The following is a 26,658-nucleotide window of genomic DNA, read 5'->3' on the forward strand; positions in this document are numbered from 1 at the left end:
TGGAATATTCTGCATTATTACTGTCATTAGTAGGCATTTTGAAAGTCACCATGGGAGGTAAGTATATTTTCCATTAAAGGATTATTTTAGTCTGAAATCTGTCTGAACTATTATTCTCTATCAACTTTAATGGCATGAATGCCATAAAAAATGAGAAAATGTTTTACTCTTTCAGGTATGATTTTAGTGAATATAAACAAAATGAAATTACTGCATTGCTGGTGTCTTGGGATATTTAGCATAAGGATGGTCATGTTTTAAGTTGTTTAAATGGCAAATTTTTATGTGTTTTATAAATGACTATTACCTTGTATATGAAGAGTTTTCCACATACCACAGCATATCAAAACTCATTGGAAAAATAATTCTTACCTAAATCATATTGATTTGGTTAGCACTTGCAATGCTAATGATAATGACATTGTGTTCTTACCTGTATGTAAGGTAATTTTGTATCAAGATATTTAGTTCAGGGAGAAAGTCTTCCATCCTAGGGAAAAAAAAGAAGCTACAGACAAAGTAGTTGTAAAAACTGGTTTATTTTTTTAAAAATAAATACAAAAATATAAATATAAAACATTAGCAGATAGAATTTGATGAAATGAAATTGCACAAATGTCTGTATATCAGGTTGCATATCACACCTACTAACACCACATGTACATTTTTTTAATTTAATGTACAGAACAGGATATACCTTAAAATTTTTCTTCACCTTTTTAAAAGCTTCATTTGCAAGGGCAGGACATGTATCTAACAGAAGCGGCTTGTTTGTGAGGTTGCTTAAGGGAGAACTATCCTGTTCATGTTTCTGAAATTATCTTTTATTTACTAAGATGGACAACACTGTATTTCCATAGCTTTGGCTCTTGGAAGTGATTAAATAAAATGTTGTATATATTCCATGAGACATCCTACAGGAAAGAATTAATGTAATTAATGAACAAATTAAGAAGTAAATGGGAAAAAAAAATTGTGCTGACTGGCAGGAAAATCCTCCTGAATATCAAATATTGTGAAGTGGAGACAGCGTGGGTATAGTTACTTTCTCTTGTTTGAACAGAACATATATCCTACGTTAAGAGTCTTTGTCACTTTCCCCACCACCATACATTTCTGCTAGCTTATTAAACCGAGGGCCCCATTCTCGGAGGTAATCGTAGTTTTGGTCTCCTTCAGTAGTACCTGATTCTAATGAACTCAGAGATTCAGCAATGGAATCATTTCCTTCATAAGCATAGGTTGCAAGTGAGTCGTATGGGGGTGCGGTGGGGTCAAGGTCGTGCTCTTTTAGCCTTTCATTAATGAAATCCCGGACGTCCGTGTTATCTGGAGCTGTAGGAGTCCTCCGCGGAATAAATAACGTTTCTGGAATAATATCTCGCCGGAGCTTTTTTTCCTCAATGGCTGCAGGATTCCTCAGGGTGCCGATATCAAAAGCCTGGGTGTCCTCCTCTCCACCACCCTCATCGTTATAGCTCACAATGTTGTCTCTGATATCTTCTTTTGACAAGATCAGAGGCTCTTTTTTTCGCTGTCTTTTCAGAGCTGCAAACAGTACTACTATAACTTGAAAAAGGACAAGAAGATACATTAGACGTCCGTTCAAAACACTGTAACGAGTGGAAATACTATAAAGGAGTTTAAGTTACCCAGGCTTTCTATATAACAGGTTAGACTTTCAGATTAATTTTATGCTTCCCACAGTTTGGGGGAGGTGTCAGGGGAGATGCTGAAGGGTTTAGCAAGGGTGGGTGGTGTTTAAGATCAGTGTTTCTAATTTATTTTTAAAGCAACGTCAAATATTCCTTAAATATAGTGACTTATTTTTAAAGCAACATAACATTCCTTAAATATAGTGACTCACACTTTATTTTTCTAGGAACCATTTAAAAAGGTTCCTCATTGTACAGATAATATTTATCTTTTGCATTAAATAAGGAACATAAGATGCTATATAAAATTTGTGTGTATAAATCTACACAAATTGAATTCAGCTTCAAGTAAGATAATTTAAAAGGACAACCTGAGGCTTACTTTTTTCAAAGCCTTTACACAATAGCAAAAAGCAACATCCTTCACAAGATATTGAGTAGTGACTTCTGTTAAATAGCTTTGCTGATGAACTTACATATTTTTTGTTACTTTATTAAAAGAATGCTGTAATTATTGGAAAAAAACGATGTTTAGAGTTAGATGGATTTAGAAATTTCTAAGGTTTCCGTGAAAATGTATACCTTGCATGAGACCCCCCCCCCAAAAAAAAAAACATTGTTAGGTTACAAGATGGCAAAGAGTAAATTTCTCAAATTACAACACTGGATTAACTCCCCCCCAAAATTATGAATCTTGGCTAGATTCACAAAAGAAAAGTGTATTGCTCAAAAAGGACATTTTCCCACTTCAATGAGAGACAATATTCATAATCATAACAGTGGTAATAGCATAAATGATAAGAGAAAGTTAGTATCAAATTCTTCTGATTGCAGTAGAGTTTCTCACCCTTACTCATTATTTCCAAACATTTTGATCCTCAACCTTTAAAAGGATTCAAGGGAAAAAGTGTGAACTCAGTTAGACAAGGATGGGAAGACTCTTACTGGAGATATATGTGTGTGTGTGTGTGTGTGTGTATATATATCAGAAGAACTATTGATACAAGTATTGATTTAGCTTCTTTGAACACACATTTAAAGAGTGTGTAATTAATTACATTATTATATGCAGGGGTATTAAGTTATGATTTCTGTTTTAACATCGAATGCACAGACTAGTCTGTCTTCAACCTGTGTGAGAAGGCAAACAATAAACTTTTTTAATGTCATGAAAAAGAAAGTTTTAGCCATTGATAAGTGTTCTTGTCCGAGTAATTAAAAAGCAAATAGGCAGAGCTTTTTAAAAAGTGTATTCTTCAAGCTTTTAAGAAAATATGCCATTTTATTTTGCCTAAATTCAATTGTTTATGCACATAAAAACGTGTAAAGATTTTAAATCTCAGATTATTTATCATCAACCAAATGACCTTGCTCAGCAAAACCCTTCTAATGTTGAGAATAATGACAACTCATTACGATTTGCTCCAAGTTCAAGTTCATTTCCCTTTTTCTTGAATGTTTTTTGATTAGGGTAATAGAAATATAAAAATAGGTTTAAACTAACAAAACTAGAGAGAATACTTAAACTGATTTGAATTCAAAAGCAGTTAAAAGCAGTCTGCTCCTGATTATAAAATGAAGTATCATTGTTTGAGGGGAAAGTAAATCAGGTAAAAATCTATTTTAATATTATTTTGGAGAATATGTAAGACAGTGAGGCCTCCATCCAGCCATAATAAAAGTAGAAATACAGATTCCACAGGATCTCTGCATACACTAATAGCAAGGTACCTTAGCTCAAACACTCAGAAATTATGTGACCTTGGAAAATATTCTGAATATTTTGAATTTTCAGTTTCATTATGCATAAAATGAAAATAACACCACACATGCCAGATATTTTTTGTCAAGTGAAAAAGGTTGTCATGGCAAAGTGCCAGTGACAGAGTCTGAAACACAGTAAACACATACTAAAAACTTACCACCATTAATATTATTCGTACTAGAGACTTTCATTTTAATTGCATATTTTAATAGAACAAGTTTTCTATATGATTTAAAGTATAAATCCCCCAAATAAATATTTATATTACTCATATTTGCAATTGTGGATTCAACTATTGTAAAACACATTTATTAATTTTTCCTCAATGTTTGTTGTATTAATGGTAAGTCAAATTATAAAAGCAGAATTATACCAAATTCTCATTCTATGAAATAAAATGAGGCATATATTTTTTGTGGTACAGAGAAAAGTTTTGTTCTGGATTTCATTTCATAGTAACAAATTATAAAATGTGTATTTTTTAATATGCATGTTCTCATTTCCTGAACTGCATAAAAATCTAATCTAGAATTGTTCGAATCATCCATTCAATGATTTATCTGTCATAAGTAATTTACCTTACTGCTATTTAAACACAGAGTGAAAGTGCATAAGTGCTATGATAAAACAAAAATGGAAACTTCTATAGAATGAAGTAGACATAATCAAATCAAATAAAGAACGTGGAAATATTTTTAATCCATTTTTTGTTGTTGCAGGCCTTAACTTCATACAAAAATGTGCTCTCTTTTTGTAATCATAAAAATATTGCTACAATTTATTATTGTCTACATTATTTTAATATTTAAGACAAATGCTAAAGTTTTACTTTATTTTGTATGTATGAAAAGTTAGCAATTATTGAATACAGGAATGCTGATGGGAAGTGCTTCTATATCAAGTTTTTGAATGGCTATTCTAACAAATGTTATCAACTTAACCTTTGTCTTTGTTGTTTTTAGTCTTGTTGAGATTGATTAAAGTCTACCTTCCAGAGTTGCGGTTTGAGACCCTACAATTTATCTTTCATCTCTTCCAACTCTTACTTGATTCCTGTATGGAAGATGTTCCAGAAGAACCATTGCCCCAGACTCTGTTACTACACCACTCAGGAGGAAAATAATGGGCCAGCAATAAAATAATTGGGGTCCTGGCCACTGATGTGTCTCCTTTCATTTGTTTACTGGACTCAGGTTCTAAAGATCTCTTAATTCCATCAGAAGATTCAGCATGGCTAGCAAGAATTTTGTCTCTCAAATTTCCAAGCTCCTACACAAGCCATTCTGCATTCATTCTTCTTGCCTTTTCCTTTGTTTACTGCATTGTGGTGAAAGATAGTTGTTGTTTTTTCTAAATATTTTGATTCGCATTACAATGAATTCTAGGCCCCATGAGGTAAAGTTCCGCTATTACTACGACTACAACAAAAATTCTTTATATATTCTTATATATTCTGATCAAATAAAATATTTTAATATAAAGAATATCACATAGTTAATTTATGTCTATCTTCAAATTTGGGATTGGTTTTGGGAAAGGGATTTTAATAGCAACGATTCTTCTTCAAAAACATACTAAAGAGCCTAGAAAATGCTCCCATTGTTTTAAGGTTTCTTACCCAGTAGAATGATGATGCAGAGGAGGATGGCGATCAAGGCCCCGGTGCTGAGGCCAGCAGGGAGGAGCAGGGCTTCAGCACTGCAGGATTGCATGTTGCCTTGGCTGTCACAAGCACACACTCGAATGGTCAGTGTGCCTGTGCTGCTCTGAATTGGATAATCATTGTCTGATATCACCACAGGCAAGAGATAGGTACTGATTTCATGTCTGTTGAATCCATTTTTTCTGGTTAAGATTCTGGCAGTATTATCTAAAATAAATTTTAAAATATTACAATTGGTTTGGGATAGTACATTTTTCCCAATGTGATAACCAAGGTTTAATGTATAAATAAAAACGCATTTATGTAAAAAATAAAATTGATATACATTTTCCTAGAAAATAAGTCCAATGCAATTAATATATAGATAAGACAAATAATTACTTTGAAAAATATACTATGAATTGTTTATTTATTAGGTTTTCACATAATTCCTCAGTACTGTTTTCAAAGTGGTAAATTTTTATAAGTGAATCATTTATGACGATTACATAGATAACAATTGCTTTCTCTTTTCAAAAAACCTATTTTGCCTACCAAGAGAAAAACCATAGTAAATGTGTGTTTTTTAAATTTATGTGCATCTGTGTGTGTGTGCTTACACAAATACAGAACACACATCTATCCAACATTCAGGAAGAAATGGATTAGGTAAATTTCACGTGTTGTTTCACGTTTTAAATCAATAAGGAAGAAAAAGAAGGTTTTTTAACCTTCAAGAGGCATACATCTTGCCATTGCAACAGTACCTTTGTAACAATGCCTTTGTACTGAATCACCTCACAGGCTACTTCTCATTCTTTTCACTCATTCTTTTCACTCCCTTATGCATATTTGGCTTTGGTGAATCTGCTGCTGCTAAATCTCACTGAAGTCTGCTTGAGAGTCTTACTGAATCATTCATTTCTCTACCCTATGTGTCCTATATTATTGTTGTAAGAATTATTTCCAGCCTTTCTAATCTTATCAAGACTCAATCATTTCCTTAACATCCATAAAGAGACCTCTTTCACATATTTTATTATTTTAAAATTGAAGAGAGTACACATTGCCCAATAAGGATTTACTAAATATGTCATTAAATACTCGACTAAAACAAAATTGTATAATTCAGATCAATAGATTGACATGGCATATATATTGCAATGATTACATTAGGGACATTTCCTGTTAATATCACCATAAGTCATAGCGAACAAGTTCTAAAATTTACCTTCATTATCCTGTACTGTGAAGTTTGGATTGACAGCAGCTAAACTGAAAAAAAATTTCTGTCCACCTAAAGGGTCATCTTTGTCTACTGCACTTATAGTCTGTATTAGCTGCAGAAAAAGAAAAATATATCTCATCAATATATCTCTTATCCTTGGGTATAATCTGCACCATTTTAAGATCTTCATGTTGTCTAAAGTTGTTCAAAATAATTGACTTTTATTTCTTGTGAATGTATCCTTGAGTTAAACCATCTTTTTATTATTACTTTGATTTTAATAATCTCTCCCTCTCTCATCTCTATCTCTTTTGGATCGTACCCTCTACTTCAAGATGGTAAACAAAAATATATTATTTGGGGTTTTGTTAATTTAGATATAGCACTTAAAATGAGATTATTTTATATGTATTTACACATTGATCTGGAAGAGTTTTTCCAATGTCAGAAAAATTTAGGAAATTATTGTGACTATGTTTTGCTTCTCCCCAAAAATAAAATGAAAAATGATTGAGGAATGTAGAGATTTTATAGGTAATGTTATATATTACTTTTTAACAGAGTCTTAAACATGATTAGAAACTTTGACAGTCCAAGCTCAATTAACTTACACTTTCAGTAAAATTGTATTTTAAAAATTCAACATATGTATATTATGTGGGAATTATTTTAAAAGGGTAAACTCTGATTGATTTTACGGTAAGAGAAAACACAAGAAGCTATATGCAAAGTACACAATTTAGCTCCAATACATAATCAGATCACTGCTTTGGACATATATGATTAATATACAAATATGAATGTAAGATGTATATGTATATGTAATATTAGGGTTTTTTTGCATCTATATTCCTTTTGTTCTTTAACATATATTTATAATACAATTTGTATATGTTTCACGTATTTGAATTTTGAAGACAGCCTCAAAAGTTGTTAAATATGTACACTGATGCTTATATAGTCAAATTAATGCCTAACCAAAAGGAATATACTTTTTTACTGCATTAAACTCAATGTTATGTGGATGTTGGGTTAAAATATTTGTTGCTGATGTTTTGTTGGTTTAACAAGTGATTTCAAGTTAAAAATAATATGTAAAAAATTACAAGAAATAAAGAAATTATTACAACTATCTGTATTAGAATACTTGTCTTCTAAAATGTCTTAGAGCAATGAAAATGTGATGTATTTGTGGTAGTAGCCTATTTAATTACAACCCTAACCATTTATTTCAAAAGGATACAAGAAATATAATTGGACACAAAGATTTATATTTATTGCCTAGAAATAAGCAGCAAGAAAAACATCATTTAAAACTTCGAATTATTTCAAAAGTACATTTTAAAAATATAGCAACATAATTATTTGACTAAATTTTAATTGTAACTTAAAATTAAATATAAGAGAGAATTATAAAAAAGCAAGAATGCAAATCTATTAAAATTAATAAAGTCAAAATATTGTTAACTAATACTTCTTAAGATGTGTCAATTCAGTGAAAAAACATTTCTTGACTGATTTCTTGTCTGTCAAATATACTCTTAAGGATTTCGTTTTCAAATAATGATTTATAAGAATATATTGAAGAGGAAAAAATGACATAAATGGAATAACATCAAAAAAGACAGTAGACTACTAGAAATCCTTAGTCATTAAGACTAATATTTTAACATTCACATACAGACACAAAAAGTGACGGAAATGTAAAAATAGGGCTAATGGCCTTTGAAAATGGAAACTCAAACGTCTCAAAATAAATATATATTTCCAACTGTATATTTTCCCTCAAAATAAACTTATAAAGTATAATTTCAATTTATTTTTATGGATCAAAATAATGCAGTTCAAAAAACAAATGGCAACATCTTTACCTATATCTATAAGAAATTTTAAAAATTAACATGAAAATCTTTAAAATGTGCTATTTTAATCAAATATTATAGCACTATTGATTTAAAGATCAGTAGTTAATTTATACATTTTCAATGACTATTATAAAAGGGGTAAGTCAAACTCGTAGAGATGATACAAACAAAATCATATGTTACAGAATCTATATTACATTACAATATATTTTTATGACCTTAAGACTTCACTATTGCAGATGCAGGCACTTATATCCTTTACAAGATAATAGGTTTTTTTTTTTTCCTTTAAGACATTACTTCTAGTGTTCAACTTCTTCATATCCTGAATTTACCTCTCAATCTTCAACCATATATTAAAAATCACAATGCTTTTGTTTTGGTAAATATGCCATGAAGACTGGTAACAGATATCAGAACTTGGCAACAAGGAGGTAAAATTATTTTCCCTGGCTCTCTCTGTAAGCATCCACTGTCTTTTTTTGTCCTGGAGACAAACTCATTTTGATCCATTTCCAATAAAAGAGTTTGCCACAATTAAGAAACAAACAAACAGAAACTAGTGATTTCCAGTATTCATTTTGAGCATATGAAGAAAAGTACACAGATAAGTCATTTACATTTTATCTCCTTAGCAACAATATAATTGATTTCTATTTTCACTGGACTATTCTAAAATAGTCTTAAATCAACTTGAAGAATGTTTCAGTGATCATATTATTATGGTGTCTGGAACAATGAATGGGTTTTAAGATATTTAAAGTTAGAAAACTGGTTAAGTTTTAATATGTTTTAGCTTTTTCTGTGGGAAGCCTTGGAGTTTCTGTTATTGAGAACATTTCCTTTGTGCTGGTAAAATGCATCCTTTTGACCGGGCGCTGTGGCTCACGCCTGTAATCTCAGCACTTTGGGAGGCCAAGGTGGGCAGATCACAAGGTCAGGGGATCGAGACCATCCTGGCCAATATGGTGAAACCCTGTCTCCACTAAAATATAAAAAAATCAGGCCGGCATGGTGGCATGTGCCTGTAGTACCAGCTACTTGGGAAGCTGAGTGAGGAGAATCGCTTGAACCGAATCCAGGAGGTCGAGGTTGCAGTGAGCTGAGATCATGCCACTCACTGCACTCCAGCCTGGCAACAGACAGGCTCCTTCTCAAAAAAAAAAAAAAAAAAAAAAAAAAAAAAAAAAGCACCGTTGCGCCCTTTTCAGTTGTCAGGGAAGTAATAAGGATAGAATTGATTTCTGTTTTCATTGGGCTGTTCTAAAATAATCTTAAATCAACTTGAGGAATGTTTCAGTGATCATATGATTATGTTATCTGGAACAATGAATGGGTTTTAAGATATTTAAAGTTAGAAAACTGGTTAAGTTTTAATATGTTTTAGCTTTTTCTATGGAAAATATGTAATGGGATATTTTTGATTTCTTAAAGGCTTAGTTGCCATTTGGTTTGATATCTGTTGTTAGTTGGCATGTGGTTTGGTAAGTCACATAGATACTATTGAAGGCAAAGGTAAGCAGCATCTCTCCCTAGAGAGACACCTTGGGAAATCTGTGGTATTAAATTCTTTCCATGAAGATTAAAATTATTAAAATGTATTCTATTTACTTAAAATATATTTTACTGACTCCAGGAGTAGGCATGAGTGAGACAAGACAGAATGAAAAACAAAAAGAGCCAGCCCTGGCCGGGCGTGGTGACTCACGCCTGTAATCCCAGCACTTTGGGGGGCTGAGGCGGGTGGATCACGAGGTTAGGAGATTGAGACCATCCTGGCTAACACGGTGAAACTCTGTCTCTACTAAAAATACAAAAAATTAGCCGGGCGAGGTGGCGGTTGTCTGTAGTCCCAGCTACTCGGGAGGGTGAGGCAGGAGAATGGCGTAAACCTGGGAGGCGGAGCTCGCAGTGGGCCGAGATCGCGCCCCTGCACTCCAGTCTGGGAGACACAGCGAGACTCCGTCTCAAAAAAAAAAAAAGAACCAGCCCTCTGTCCTCTCTTTTGCTGAGGTCCTCTGACTCTCTCTGAGATGGAAAAGGTGAAGGGTCAAGCCGCCTAGTTCAGGCGCAGGAGGGGACTACTAATATTACATCAGTTAAAAGTTGCAACATTTCCAAGGAGAAATTCTACCCTTAGATCAGAAAATAGGCAAGAGCAGGGAATGGTCATTAGTTTTATTTGTCACCTCATTTTGTCCACAACCAAATGAATGGATTATTTTCCATGTCCGTGTCACTCTTAAGTGCTACTCTTAAGGAGCAGTTAATTCAGAGGAGTGTTGGGTGGATTGAGATCACACCATAAGTAACTAAAGCACACCTTGAAACGCTGACATTCTTCTGCTTTCCTAGGAGAAGGGGAGTCAGAGCTAACAAATTAATTTTAAAAAGGCTCTGAACAAGAATTTTATCAAATTACCACTTTGATTTTGCCTGCTAGGATGTCATAACCTAGAATTTCATCCCTTAATATATCACAGTTTACTTTAACCAAGGCATTTTTCAGCCTGTGAGACCAAAGTGACATCTAACAAACTGGTGTTATTAGAATTTGCCTGTATGGGAGGCTATTGCACAGGCAGCCAATTCGACAAAAAAATATTAATCATCCTCCTCCTATCAGGTAGGTCAAGACAGGCTAATTCCCTTTTTATTGAAATCATCTTTTATTTGATTATTTTCCTTCAATATGCCAGCTGTTTTTTAAATGTCCAAAAGGTATGGAGACATTGTGAGCCAGTTATAGTTAAAAAGAAAATCGGCAGAAGGAAAATAAACAAACATACTTTCCATTTTGTATATTTTGAATACATTTGTAAATCAGTATTTATAATGACTTGAATGCTCTGAAAAGATATCTTTCGAAAATCAAATAGAATAACCATAGAGGGAGCAATGTATGCAGCAGTAGCAAAGTGGGTAATTTATCTCTTAGAGAAAAGACTTCAGCTTATATCATGCTGAGCCTGCCAAGCAGAGGACGATTTGGAATGGTATTTTCGGGGCGTGCACTGTTTCATTAAGTAGTAAGTGGGAAGCAGCTAAGTCATTTAAATATTCCAAATGAAACATTTCCATAACATTTTCAAGTTAAAAAAAAATGAATCAAATTGCAGCAATTTTACCATATTCAGACAACAGACAGGCTATTGAGTTCTTGTTAGAATCTTCAAAAGGAAGAATTTGAATTATTCCACAATATAATTTGCATAAAAATGTAACAATGACATTGATGTTTATAAAGAGTATCAAATAATGTCAAAACATAATACAATTTCATGATGCTTCCTTTTTTTAATAAAACACATTTGATTCCCAATTATTATTTATACCACACAGCTTCCTTCTGTGAAGATAGCACTCAAACCAATTAAGAGCATTCTCTTTCAGCCATATACACTGGAGCTTTTCAATCAACAAAACGAGTCCACTGAGGAAAAGACTTACAGAATTATAAACAAAGCTGACACAGAAAAAATGTTTTAAAGTACTAAAGCCAAGTCATTAAGCACTTCATATGTTGCTGTAATGATGAAATGCAACGTGTAAGTCTAAGGAGCAAATTCTGCTGCCCTGATGCAAAACCATATCTGCCCACATCAGAATAGTGATTAAATATTCTGCTGCTCCCGTACATTTGTCTCTGGTTTTCCACAGCATTCATCTCTCATCTCTCTAGCAGGTATCAGTAGTTACTTAATGACACAGCAGGGGGGGTCTTAGGGGTTTGCTTGCCTTTGTTTTTGAAAGTTTTGAAAGTAGTTATTTCTTCTTATATTTCGACTTTTGTGGCAACAATAAAATTTTATTTATGCATTAGAACTTTACAAAGGAAATATGAAACCTGGTATATGGCTTTTAAAAACGCTTTCACCTTTAAAAACATCAGTTGCGGTTTTTAAAAATGATATCGGGACTGTATACAAATGTCTCCATCCCTGTGTATTCTTTCCTCTCAGGATTTTGAAAACAAAATATTTCGCACACAGTTAAAATCTTTCCATAGTTTTAATCCTGTAGGTGCTTACCTGCCCTGGTCTGGCATTTTCACATACAAAAGTGTCATAGAACACAGCAAACTGTGGGGCATTGTCATTAACATCCAAAATTCTCACAAAAACAGCGACACGTGTTGTCTCTTTGGGATTGTCTAGAAAAGGGGAAGAAAAATATTGTTTAGGAAGACAAATTTTTGCATCAAAGTTAATTTATACAGGCATCTTGTGGATATGAAGTGCTCACATATAAATAAGCATTGCAATCATTCTACTAACAAAATGAGCAAATGCAATAAAGAAAATTACTGCAGAGCCTAATTAAGTAGTCATGGATTCAGTTATCATTGGGCTCAATGGTACTATTATTATTTTGGAAAATCATGTTAAAAGTACAAGCCAGTATAATTGAGTTCACACTACATTTGTGTCCTTATTGTCCAAATATATAAAATAAGAACACTTATTTATTAAATCCTTGTTATACTTCATTGTACCATTTAATTTTTACCTATTTTTTTTGGATGAAGAAATAGTTTTAAATAAATTGGTAATTTATCCAAGGTCATTTGCTCGTAAGTGGTAACTGTCATAAAACCTACGTTTGTGACTAGTTGTATCACCGAAGTGTATTTCAACAACTGCTCTCAAATTTGTGTTTGAAAATTTTATTATATGGCTACTTACTTTACAAACTAGTTGAAAAATTTATGACGAAATATGAAGATTCAAATATTTTATTAATATAGTTATTGCTGGTACCATCTCAACAATCTAGCTCAATTTTGCATTACAATCTATTGTCACAAATTAGCTCAGTAGTAAGACATTGCATACTAATCATACGTTTTGCAACAAATGCTGAAATCAACAGCATCAAAGTTCTCACATAAACAGATGCATTTCTGGCTGGTCACGATAGCTCACGGCTGTAATCCCAGCATTTTGGGAGGCTGAGACAGGTGCATCACTTGAGGTCAGGAGTTCGAGACCAGCCTGGCCAGCCTGGTGAAACCCTATCTCTTTAAAAGAAAATACAAAAAATAGCCACGTGTTGTGACAAGGGCCTGTAATCTCAGCTACCTGGGAGGCTGAGGGAGGCAAGAGAATCACTTGAGCCCAGGAGGCAGAAGTTGCAGTGAGCCAAAATCGTGCCACTGCATTCCAGCAAGGGCAACAGAATGAGACTCCATCTCAAAAATAAAAAAAAAAAAAAAGATGCATTTTCAAACTTGTTTTGATATGCAAATTAATAAAAATATAAATGCCTCTTTATTTAGCTTAGCTTTGAGTAACAACTCTGTATTGGTTATAATTGCATTTTTTTTCTATTATAGATTTTTCTAGGCACTTATGCTAGCTGAGAGTGTGTTTACATTTTAAATTCAGTTTATATTTATCAGCTTTTATGATGTCAATATCTCAGTCTTTGGATACCGTTAAACTTCTGTGTAAATTTTGGAAAAGTGAAGCTGAAGAGCAATATAATACAATAAAGACTATAATTAGCAGAAAACAAAACAAAACAACAGCAGAATAGCTAGGGGACAGCAGCAACCTTATTATAGGGTCTCAACCAACATCAGCTGTGGATATCATTTAGCCCTGTAAAATTTATTTGACGTCTTAAGGTAATCTAAATAATTTTCAGATAAAAAGGTAAAATATACTGTCACATACAAACAGGAAGTATGTTACTACTAAAAATAATTTATATCCCCTTGTTCTGTCCATATAATTGAATGTTACTCCAATATTAAAACCAACACTTTAAAAAATGATATGTAAGAACAGACTACTTAGCAGGGATATATTTACAAGGCTGAGAGAGATTAAAGAAAGGCAGACAGAATTGAAGTGTATTTATCCATCTTTGCAGAGAAAATTTAAAATGCATCATTTATTCACCATTTCTTTAAGTCTTACTGCAGTCTACTGAACCCACATGTATTCAGTTGCCAGGTTCTAACTTCATATTTGCTAATATGTTGTTGCATATTATCCACTCGTTAGTGTACCAGGAGGTTTAGAATTCAGACCCTAGGGTCTAACATAGCTGCTGCTTTGATTCACAAGCTCACCACTCATTTGTTATGTTACTTTGGCCAATTTACTCCACGTATTCAATGTCCTGGTTTTCTCAATATAAATCAAAGTAGAACCTCTAATCTCACAGAGTTACTTGTAAAATTAGGAGTTAATGCGGCCGGGCTACAGGTCTCACGCCTGTAATCCCAGCACTTTGAGATGCCAAGGCGGGTGGATCATGAGGTCAGGAGATCGAGACCATCCGGGCTAACATGGTGAAACCCCGTCTCTAATAAAAATATAAAAAAATTAGTCGGGCATGGTGGCGGGTCCCTGTAGTCCCAGCTACTTGGGAGACTGAGGCAGGAGAATGGCGTGAACCCGGGAGGCAGAACTTGCAGTGAGCCGAGATGGCGCCACTGCACTCCAGCCTGGGCGACACAGCGAGACTCCGTCTCAAACAAAAAACAAAACAAAACAAAACAAAACAAAAAAAATAGGAGCATGAAAGTTTCTTATCAAAGTATCAGTTTAATGATCAGGACTCAATATGCATTGACTATAATCATTACCATCATCTTTATTATCATTATTATATCTTCTTCACTTTTTTTGTTACTTAGAAACTTATACTTTCTCCACATAAAGTATCTACCTAATAAAAACACATTAATTAGCCTTCCTACCATCCATGTGAGTCTGAAGAGGTGTGCATTTGGGAAGAAGTGGAGAGAGGAGAAAAAAAAGGAGAAAAATGCTATCTCATTATTTTTCGCTTCCTCTATGCCAGAGCATTTGCTAATGCCTGGAGCCATGGTGTTCTCTACAAATGGACCTTTTGCTATCTACTTGTTGTTATGGAGAAAAGTGGGAAGGTATGCTTCTTCCATATTTTCTGGAATGTGCTCTTCAACCGAATTATATAGTGAGTAGCAAAATATTTCCTTTCAGTATAAAGTCTTGACATTAAAAGAACCTTGTGGGTAACAATTCACTTTCTAATGATGCCACAGGAGCCAGGAGACACAAAAGTTTCATATCTAAAAAGTTGCGTCGTCAGCCACTTCCCTAACACAATATAGAGATTCTCCGGGATCTTTACAAATAACTCAAGGCTCTTAAAATCAAAATCGAAATCCACAGGGATGAATGTGCTTTGTAAAGCATCGAGCCTGGAGCCACCTATTCAAAAAACAGTGCTTACACTAATCTTTTTTTGCTGGCAGACGTTGTCGCTTATGTATAAATAAAAGTATAAAGTGTTCCAAGGAAGAATCAAACTGAATAGCAATTGGCATATATTTACCACCTGAATTTCTCTCAAAGTTCTTCAGGGAAACACTACTGCAGCAAGAATGGATCAGCAGTAAAGGATCGTAAAATGTATATCCTACGGTGAAGCCATGACTATGCATCCACGGGCCTTTTCACGCCTCCAGATGGAGAAAGTTTAAATAATTATCTAGAAATCACAGGCATTAGAAAAATATAACTGTTTTACCTGCTTTGGATAAGAATTTCTATGAATAAGAACTACGGTGTAGATAATGGAGTTCTTTAGTCATAAACTTAGTTCTATTGTCCTCAGAATGTATTGCAATGATTATAGTCAAATTCTCACATGTAGTGAGAGGAGCTCTTTGGTTTTTCTAACAAATATGCCCTAAAATCCCAAGTTTATTATTAAGTCATTGATTGTGACCTTAATTTTAGATGTTTTATTCTCCACAGGGCATTTTAAAATGTTTTTGAAGAAGAAAAAGAGGAGTTATTCCATGATATGATGCACTAAATAATGACCTGGAGTGGTACCAGCCATACGATGTGATATATTTTTATGGAACGTAGACTTAAATGATTAGAAGTCAAGCCTAAAACATATTGGTGAGAAGTACATTTGAACGCCATTCTGTCCTGCTCAGGGTGTGATGTATGACACACTGACTGTAAAGTCAGTGTTTAAAATCTAGTAGAAAAAAATCCTTACATGTTGTTTCTCTCTCATCCTCATTGCATTTAATGCCCAGAACAGAATAATGGGATCCTCATTGTTTGTGGTTAGGCAGGTAGGCATTTTTGGCAGTTGTTCTACAGATTGATTTTATTTGAGGACAAAAAAAAAAAGATTCAGTCCTTTAAAAAAAGAAGTAATTGCCTTAGCTTTTTACAGAATTGTAATTACTTCAACTAGCTTTAGAAGTTAAATCTCACAAAATATCTGAAAGGGAAAATGCAGTTCCTTGTTCACTAGGCTTGAATAAGGATATTGAATCAAGCAGAGAGCACAATCATAATTCTGACATGGCCAGATTGTATCATGCTAGGTACATCTAACTATGGGGATGTGGATACAGATATGGAAATAAAAACTTTCTTTAAAATAAAAACTTGGAAGCATTTAGTTAGCCTTAAAATCAAAAGCTAAATTCACAGGGTATTTAGCTTTTATATGTCATATATAGCAATTATATAGAGAGAACAAGGGGATATAAACAGATATTTATATCTCACAATGGAAAAAAAAAATGGACCATTTGAGATTAATCTGTATTTCAGGGGCAGATGTAAGCAAGACACTAAATCTATTACTTTGTCCTGAAGCTTTGAGTTCATTGCTGATGATCTGTCTAGCCTAATTCAATTGCTCTGGGACACTTGGTGATTCAGCCTCATCCAATGCTTTGCCTTCCAAAGCCTGTAGCAGTTACTTCAAATAAATAACTTGAAGTTGATACGTGTTTGTGGATTCAGCTTAGTATTACAGATCTAAAATTTATGGGCTTAATTTTTAAAAACAATTCCGTCCCTAATTAATGCTTATTTTAAAAACAGTTCAAGAGTTGCTCTACACCACATACATCACAACATGGGAATTAGAAAATCTGAACAGGTTTGCATGTACATGTGCCAGAAGGGCTGGCTTCATGGGCATGTGATCCAAGCAGTTCCACAGGGCCTTACCCTTAGAAGAGACTCATATTTGTTTTAAGGCTCCATCTTACATTTCTTAATTTACTTTTAACAAGCACCTGACATTTTCATTTTACAATAAGCCCCATGAATTGTCCTAGTATGGGCAAGAACTTTCACTATTAGAGGCAAATGTGACTTGAATCTATCAGGTTTTAGTGAACACAATTTTGTAAATGAGCTGTGGAATGAAGTAATGAATCTAGAAATGACATGGTTTCAAATCTCAGTTGTGCTAACTCTGACATTATAACTTCGGACCAGTTACTAAAGTTCCCAGAGCCTTAGTACCTTCTCTGTTAAAGGAGGTTAATAAAAATATTAAGAGAAAATCTTTTTTTTTTAGAATGACACCTGACATATATGATTAATATGAACTCTGATAAACAATATACACCTGGGATTCCCAATCTGTAAAAAAGAAGTTGTAATATCTACCTACATGTTTGTTGATAAGATTAAATTGCATCATATATACCCAGCATTTAGCATAGATCCTAATTATTAGTGTGCGAGTGACAAATTTAATACTTTTAATTTTTCCACAAATGATAATACCTTTAGTCTATAATTCAAGCTCATTTTTATTAGTTAATATTAAATATACATTTACATATATGGAAAGGTGGCAAAATACGCCATTTTGGCATACAGATTATTTTGAGTTAAAGGTACTTAAAAAAAAAAAAAAAAAACGAAAAACAGCAGATGTAAAAAGGGTGTTCTGCTCCTCCCCTTTTCTTCCTGAAAGCAGGAGATAAAACCCCCATATAGAAGATGTCCTCTCTACACCAGAAGAAAAGTAACATTCTTATCATCAAAAATGGGAAGTGAGGCCAAGAAAATTCCATACAAACAGATTCAGATTTTGTTAACATAATTTTTATCTTTATTTATGCTCTGCAATATACACTTAATTACTTTTTCACAATTGCCTCTCTTTATCATCCTAGTATAAAAACATTAGTTTTGCCACTTCATTGGGTCTTTATTTCTTTATGAGAACTCCTGTGCCACGTAAAATTTATATTAAATGCTTTTCTCCTGTTAGATATTTTTTGTTTGTCTGTTTGGTTGGTTGGTTGGTAGTTTTCTTTTTTTGAGAGGGAGTCTCGCTCTGTCACTCAGGCTGGAGTGCAGTGGGCGATCTCGGCTCACCTCAAGCTCCGCCTCCTGGGTTCACGCCATTCTCCTACCTCAGTCTCCAGAGCAGCTGGGACTACAGGCGCCCGTCACAATGCCCGGCTAATTTTTTTTTTTTTTTTTTGGTATTTTAAGTAGAGACAGGGTTTCACGGTGTTAGCCAGGATGGCCTCAATCTCCTGACCTCGTGATCTGCCCGCCTCAGCCTCCCAAAGTGCTGGGATTACAGGCGTGAGCCACTGTGCCCGGCCCGTTAATCTGTTTTATGTCAATGTTATTTTGAGGCTCAGCCAAAAACTCCAAGAAGGCAGAAATAAAATTTTTGCATCTTCTCCAATACTTATAGGTATCCCTCTATGTATCGATGTAGGAAATATTAAAGAAAAAAAAAAAGTATAAGTGCTGAGAAAATTACAATTCATCTGTCCAATGAGAATGAATTATTTCTAATATAAAATAAAACCTATAAAATATGTTAAAATACTTAAAATATATAAACATAAACATCTAGATATACGTTAGATACATAAAATTCATCTTACTGATTTCAGCAGCAATAACAGTAAGATTATGCCACTGAGATAGTTCTCGGTCAAGAGGTTTTGAAGTATAAAGAGATCCATTTCCTGAATGAATGTTAAAGATTCTGTCAAGGTCAGTATGGCGATCCAAGGAAAATCTGAACATGGAGGGCAAGAAAAAATACATGGTAGCATTATTAATAGTTTGCAGGAAAAAACAGTGAAATGCAAAGACACACATATCACTGATAATTACAGGAAAGAACACAGTGGTGACCCAGGATGTAGATTGTTTGAATGACTTTTCAAAGTTGCACACATACATTCTCCTCAAGGCAAAAATTGGTACTTTGCTCTGCATTCAAATGCTATTCTCCTGAATGCTTGTGTTATTTAAATTATTGTCTTTTGTCATATTCATTCAACTGATTTTGATATATTTGGCCACAAAACAGTTGGAATTACAGGCAGTTACATTGCCAACTGACATTATTTGGTTACTGGAAGTTCTACTGAAGAATAATACAAAGATTTATTGCAAAAGATTATTCCCAGAAGCTATGTGTTCTTAGAAAATTGAAGACAATGTTAGTTTCATCAAAGTAATAGACTATCAACTTCTTATGGTGTTTAGTAGCTTCATGGTATGACACTCATGCAGCTTCAATATCCTAGCTATTTGTCTCATTATTATACATATTGCTTTTAATGCAAAATATTTAAAAACTAGAAAAGTTTGGATGGCCGGGCACGGGGGCTCACGCCGGTAATCCCAGTACTTTGGGAGGCCCAGGTAGGTGGATCACAAGGTCAGGAGTTCAAGACCAGCTTGACCAATATGGTAAAATTCCATCTCTAATAAAAATACAAAAATTAGCTGGGTGTGGTGGCACACGCCTGTAGTCCCAGCTACTCGGGAGGCTGAAGCAGGAGAATTGCTTGAACCCGGGAGGCAGAGGTTGCACTGAGCCAAGAATGAACGCCACTGTACTCCAGCCTAAGTGACAGAGCGAGACTCCATCAAAAAAAAAAAAAAAAAAAAAAGAAAGAAAGAAAGAAAGAAAGAAAAAGAAAAGTTTAGGTAAGAGTTTTTAATATATCTGTATCAAATAATGTCTATATGCATTTAAAAAATATCAGCAAACTATCCTGCAACTTGATAGCAAGCATGGTGTGCTGGGTGTCATTTTAAAGCCTAAAACTAGATTTAACATTCTGGTTGATGTAGTTTAAATAAATCTCATTATCTTTATCAAACTACATATCTAACATTCACATATTAAGAAAATCGTTGTGTCTCTCCACTTGGAATAATTATTTTATTACTGAAAGATCTAACATAAGTTTCACCTCTTCATTGTATTCCCTCATGGTCATGTAAAGTAGAAGCTATCTGTCTCCCCTTCACTCATAAAGCAGCTGTACCACCATCTTTCCATTTACCACATTGTATTAGGAATTCATTTCATGTAACATCTCAAACAGACAACAAAACATGAAAACACCAAGCATCAAACTCTACTAGGCACTCAATGAATATTATTTGATTCTCATTGTGAGTCTTCTTTTCTAATAGACTGAGAACTCCTTAAGAAACATGTTAATAATATCTGGTATGGTGATCCACAAATATTTGTTAAATGAAAGAAAGAATGACCTAATTATTTGGCATTTTGGCAAATAATAAGGTTCCTTATTTCTGTAGAAATATGACATAAAGTTGAAATATAGAAATCAATAAAAGCCTCTGCTGTCAGGCATCACTGATTTTGCTAAATCCATTTCATGTGTGTTCTTTCTTAATTATTTCTTGTAGTTCAGAATAAAGAAGTAATGACAAAATTTCAAACATTATGTGACATTATCTTGCAGATATACAGAGCTCACAGTTCTTTTACAAATATGATTCAAAGTATATAGCTTGCAATTCTGTATTGGAAAGTTATGTGTGTTAACTTTCATTTTCCTTTCTAAAATAATTTCCAGAACACACAATTTAAGAAAATCCCTTTGAATAGTGTATTAACATTGACAAGATATGACACAATTTATAGCATGTCAAGTATGATTCTTCCTATAATGACATATTGCATTAGTAAGGCTATTCTATTTTTTTGAATATATATGTTCTAACCAAAGAATGACATCCAAGAATATTCATTAAATTTTCTACATCAAATTAGTATAAAGTAAAAGTATACGGCAACTTTAATGGCATACCCTCTGTCATTGATAACCAAAGGAGTTATTATTTTTGCTATAATATGTATAATATTATACCTAGGAAGACTATAATATACATATACATAATATATGTAACAGGAATATATGTATAATAATAATATATATAAGAGGATTCTTTCCTCCTAGTCTTTAGACTTGCATCCTCATTAACCATTTTATTTTATTTTATTTTATTTTATTTTATTTTATTTTAAGTATCCACAGGTATATTTTGACATATAATAATTATATGTCTATAGGAGGATTTAAATTCTATTTCATTGTGTGGAGAAATATCTTGATGTTACAATTTAAGTATGCCACTTAATATACATTTAACTAACAATATTATATTTTATTTTGTAAAGTCCATTTTAAATCTGAAATACAGAAGACAGCTTGCTAAACCTTAGAATCTCTGCCAAGAAAATGCTTGGTAAGTATTTAATGAAGAAAATTAGGCCTGTGTATTGGTTATATAAAACCTTCAAAGGAAAAAACAAAAACAAAAACAAAAAAACAGAAGGAATGCAGCAATTTAGATGTTGGTAAATGAACTGGGAAAGAGGTATTTATGGGAACATCATGTGGCATGTACAGGTTTCTTCTGCCAATATGTAACCTGTGATGCTGTGTGTGAATATAAGAAAACATATTTATGTGAAATTATACAAATAAAAAGTAACATAGATATTCATAAAACATATGATTTCACTTGAAGATATGGCAGACCCTATAGAATTTTTAACTGGTTCAAGTCATGTGGCACATAAAATTAGAAGTTTCCTGCATGCGCTGCGGCATGTGTAGGAGAAAGATAAGCGTGCACTCCGAAAGTGAACAATAACTATCTGAACTCATACTTGACTGGTTCACATAGAAAATGGGCAAGCAAAATTAGCCTGCAGAGATTTAGAAAACAGATGAAATCCAAAATACAGGATGGACTAACAGATTTATGGTAAGCATTCATTTTCATACTGAATAGTGTATGTCAATATACGTATTTCTTTAAAGTAAGAGAACAAGTGTCATTGAAACATTGATTTTTTTTTTTTTCATTTTCAGGAGTTTATGACATTTCATATGTTTTAAAGCTGTCATAAGAAGGAAAACAAGAATCAAAAAGACTCATCTTTCTAGAATGTTCTCATATATTTTGAAAAAGGCAGAATAAATAAACATAAAATAAAACAGAATCCTCTCAACTTTGATGTGTATTAGGGGAGTTTCTAACATCATAATATAACCCGCATTGCAGCATCGTAATTACTTTTTTCATGGAGACAGGGTATTGCTTTGTCAATGGAGAGCTGTGGTGTGAATGCAACTCAGGCAGCCTTGACCTCCTGGGCTCAAGTGATCCTCCCATCTTAACCTCCTGAGTAGATGGGACTATAAGTGTGCACCACCATGCCCGGCTAATTTTTAAATTTTTTAATAGAGACGGGGTCTCAGTATGTTCCCCAGGCTGGTTTTGAATCCCTGAGCTTAAGCAATCTGTCCAACGTGGCTTCCAAAGTGCTGAGTACAAGTGTGAGCCAGCACATCCCACCTACTTTATAACTGTTAAAACTTCTCTCATTCAACCTTACATTTTATTTAATACCTTTAAAGCACAAATAAAGTGGTTTGGTTGTACTGTAAATGCAGAGTTGACATAGTACCCTGGATCTGTACCAGGGATCAGAACAACGAACACTGTAAGGAGACATGCAGGTGTAACAAGCAATATTTCAGTCTAAAGGGCATGATAAAAATAAGAAAACCATGAAGCTTGTGCATGCCACACCCCAAAAACATTCAGAGGCAATTTACTAGAAATGCCTGTGCTCACCATATTTGTATACAACTTATGGAAGGACTCTTGTATCTTTCATTGCAATAAATGTTTTAAATAGAATTTCATGATCTCTATATGTATCTCCGCTTCTTTTTTTTTTTTCTCTCATTTTAAACTACATTTTGTTTTCTGATTAATTTATTTATTTTGAGACAGAGTCATGCCCTGTTGCCTAGGCTGGAGTGCAAGGGCACAATCTCGGCTCATGCAACCTCTGCATCCCGGGTTCAAGTCATCTCCTGCCTCAGCCTCCCAAGTAGCCAGGATTCCAGGTGTGTACCACCATGACCGGCTCACTTTTTGTATCTTTAGTAGAGACGGGGTTTCACTATGTCGGCCAGGCTGATCTCGAACTCCTGACTTCGTGATCCACCCACTTCGGCCTCCTAAAGTGCTGGGATTACAGGTGTGAGCCACCGAGCTCAGCTGTTTCCATTTTTAAAAGGCACACTTACCTAATAGGGCTGGAAATAGAATCTGGGTCCCTTGCCATTACAGTACCAATGATTGTGCCAACTTCAATATCTTCATGAACTTCAAACAGATAGGAGGACCTACTAAAAACAGGAGGTTCATCCACATCTTCTATAGAGATTTTCACTATGGTAGTATCTTTAAATGGTCCTAGGTAATAAAAACGGGGATCTACATGGGTGTTTTCTGCTTCGACTTTCAGAGTATAAAGTCTTCGGCTCTCATAGTCAAGTGGCTGTATAAAAAAATAAATCATCAAATTAGAGTGAGGGAAATTGGATGATATGCTCCCACCAAGGTACAATATGATTTTTAAGTTGCGGTTGAGTTCTCTTACATAGTTCGTTAATTATAAATAAAAAAGACAAACACAAATAATGCAATCTTCATGTTTCATTTAGGATTAGACTTTTACTTTTTATGCATTCAATTTAGTAATACTTTGGAACATAGGAAATTGAGAGTTTAAACCTTGGAAAAATTGGGATGGGTATTGAAACCTATCTTATAGGTGGTAACATTACAAAAAATGGGCTGATGGATGTTGTATGTGTTTGTGTGTGAATGTGCATGTGTGGAGGTGTTACCTACTGCTCAATTTTTCTAAGTAAATACATGCAGTTACCTTTTTACATTTATGCCGTGATGTTTCCATTCAATGTAATGGGCTTATGATATTATAAAAGCATTATGAAATCTTGTAGACTAATATAAAACTTTCAAGTTATATCAAATATTCAAGATAAGAAAAACCTTCTGTAATAAGAAATATTTTGATAGTAATTTGGTAAATAGGTTACATGATGAAGCAAAATACCTTAAATATTCATATAGTTTAACTGTCAGAAGTATAAAATCAAGTATTTTATATCTCACCTATTCTAAAATGTATGTTTTGTTACCAGATAAAAGACTTTGTTAGTTCGGATTCCCTCAACCTTCTATTTTTGTTTCAAAAAGAAACAGATTCTATTTGTATTACTGCTGCTATCTGGTCTGAAAAATGACAAGACAGCTGGATAGTCACTGTCCATTTAATAACAGTTGGTTTTGTACTTTGTACCTTGCAAAAGTATCTCAGGATAGTTTAATTATTAACTAATGCCTATGTAGTTACTCTATTTATGGCATTTCATTAGGACCTAAAGTTTAATGTGACTTATTTTTTTCTCATAATGATGGCACTTTTGCTACAATAAAAAAACAGGTTACCTTTAAATTGTATCACTGAGCATATGCTAGAAGAAAACTTACATTTATACAGCAGAAGGGAAAATGTGAACAATTAAATTATGTTCCAATCCATGCTGTCTCTTTTATTAGTAACTCTAATTACTGTTTCATCAGCTGGATAGATGGCATCACACTTTTTATACCTCCAACTGGGATGATATATTGCCATTATTAGGTATTAACTATACATTTTAAAATAAAACAATGTGATTATGATGTGCTTTTATTAATGTGGCTTAGAAATATGATTACACATATATTAACTTGCCTTTTATATTTTCTAAAATTTCAGGTTTCATGTCTCAATCAACCAAAACATGTGGTCAAAATTTTCAAGGAGCTCTTTGGCATTATGTCTTTCTTATGTATACACAGTATAAATCACATTTTTGGAACATTAGAGCGGTATTTCCCAATGGATAATTCATAAGTGAAGAGGTTATAATGCAATCCCTACTCCTGAAACACACAGATACTTATTTATATGAATGCTTTGCACCTGTTTCACAGTTATGATGCCTTCCTGTGTGTCCTTCTCAGTCACGATGTCAAACATATCAGTACCATCACCATCAATAATTCGGTATTCTACTTCAGCATTTTTCCCAGTGTCAGCATCAGTTGCTTTGACACTTCCAATGGCTGTGCCAACTGGGGAGGATTCAAGAACTCGAAGATGAATAGTGTCTGTAAAGTATAAAGAAAAGAAGAGAGAGAGAGAGAGAGAGATTTCTCAATAGACTAGCCAAAAGCAAAACGTGTACGAGGCAATATAATAGATCTTAAACCCTAAATCAGATGTTGACAAATGATGAATACATATAATATGGATAACATTAAGGTTTAGGAACTTTGGAGGCTTTGGTCTGTGCATATTATGAATAGTAGGAAACAAGTCCTAACAGTAGGAGAAATTCTGGTTTAAAAATGAGTATGTTCATAAAGAGAGACAAGTTCATATCTTTTGCAGGAACATGGATAGAGGTGGAGGCCATTATCCTTAACACACGAATGTAGGAACAGAAAATCAAATACCACATGTTATTACTCATAAGTGGGAGCTAAATGATGAGAACTCACAGACACAAAGAGAGGAACAACAGACACTGGGGCCTACTTGAGGCTGGAGGGTGGGAGGAGGGAGAGGAACAGAAAAACAATAACTGCTGGGTAGTAGGCCTATTACCTGGGCTATGAAATATATATCTGTACAACAAACCCTGATGAAACAAGTTTACCTATGTAACAAACCTGCACATGTACCCCTGAACCTAAAATAAAAGTTAAAAAATATTAGCATGTTGTCTCTTTATTTATTTATTTATTTTGGGAAGGGTGTCTTGCTATGTGGCCCAGGCTGGTCTGAGCTCAAGCTATCCTCCCACCTTAATCTCTGGGTAGCTGGGATTACAGATGCAAGCCACTCACCAACCAGGCATGTATTTTTTCATTGCATAGATCTGTTTTGAGTGCAGGTATGTATTTATGTGTGTTTATACAATCACAACAAACCACAGGATATACAGTGAATGTTGCTATTTAGTTGTTTTGACTATGCCATATTTAGTTATTTGCTACTCATACTTATTTCAACTGCATGACAGAACATTACAAAATCCAATGAAATCAGCCATTATGGGTAGGAATCCTATTTCTACTTGTGACAGCAGGAACAAAGCACAGTCTATGGAAAAAACATAAAGATGCCCTTCTCAGTATCAGAGTAAAAACACTAAGTACTGACAAACTCCCCTTCATTCCAGAGCAAAATAAAAATTTATCTATGTTTTTGGTGTACTTAGATGTACTTCCAGCATGAACAACCTCTACTGCTAATGAGATTTATGTTTCAGCACCTGGTCATAAACTACGTATTTCTGACGGATTAATCGACCTCAAGTACACTTCTGATTTTAGCACCTTCTTGCTCATAAACCTTAAGTAATTCTCCTTAATATATACAATAAAGTCCAGACCTCTTAGCTTGTCACAGTCTTGCCTGAATATATCTCTCCTATATCATTTTGCATTTAGTCACTTCCATGAAAGATATGGACCAAACTGGGCTTT

The 26,658-nt window shown here is 33.9% G+C and overlaps 1 protein-coding gene across 4 annotated transcripts in view; it reads right to left on the bottom strand.

Annotated features, from left to right (window-relative positions):
- Positions 1 to 520: 520 nt before the first annotated feature.
- CDH10 (cadherin 10) overlaps positions 521 to 26,658 on the bottom strand; it is a 163,495-nt gene continuing 137,357 nt past the window's right edge. The window contains exons 6-12 of one of the 4 annotated variants that reach the window (XM_026456554.1): positions 25,088 to 25,275; positions 23,337 to 23,590; positions 18,837 to 18,973; positions 12,187 to 12,308; positions 6,294 to 6,402; positions 5,039 to 5,290; positions 521 to 1,563 (exon numbers count right to left, since the gene is read on the bottom strand). In XM_026456554.1, coding sequence (XP_026312339.1) covers positions 1,079 to 1,563; positions 5,039 to 5,290; positions 6,294 to 6,402; positions 12,187 to 12,308; positions 18,837 to 18,973; positions 23,337 to 23,590; positions 25,088 to 25,275 — 1,547 coding nt within the window. In that variant the 3' untranslated portion in view covers positions 521 to 1,078. Of the gene's footprint in view, positions 1,570 to 5,038; positions 5,291 to 6,293; positions 6,403 to 12,186; positions 12,309 to 18,836; positions 18,974 to 23,336; positions 23,591 to 25,087; positions 25,276 to 26,658 lie in introns of all 4 variants that reach the window. The other 3 variants (XM_023218218.2, XM_026456556.1, XM_026456555.1) reach the window with 3 other exon arrangements.

Source organism: Piliocolobus tephrosceles, chromosome 4, assembly GCF_002776525.5.
Source record: "Piliocolobus tephrosceles isolate RC106 chromosome 4, ASM277652v3, whole genome shotgun sequence".
NCBI classification, from domain to species: domain Eukaryota; kingdom Metazoa; phylum Chordata; class Mammalia; order Primates; family Cercopithecidae; genus Piliocolobus; species Piliocolobus tephrosceles.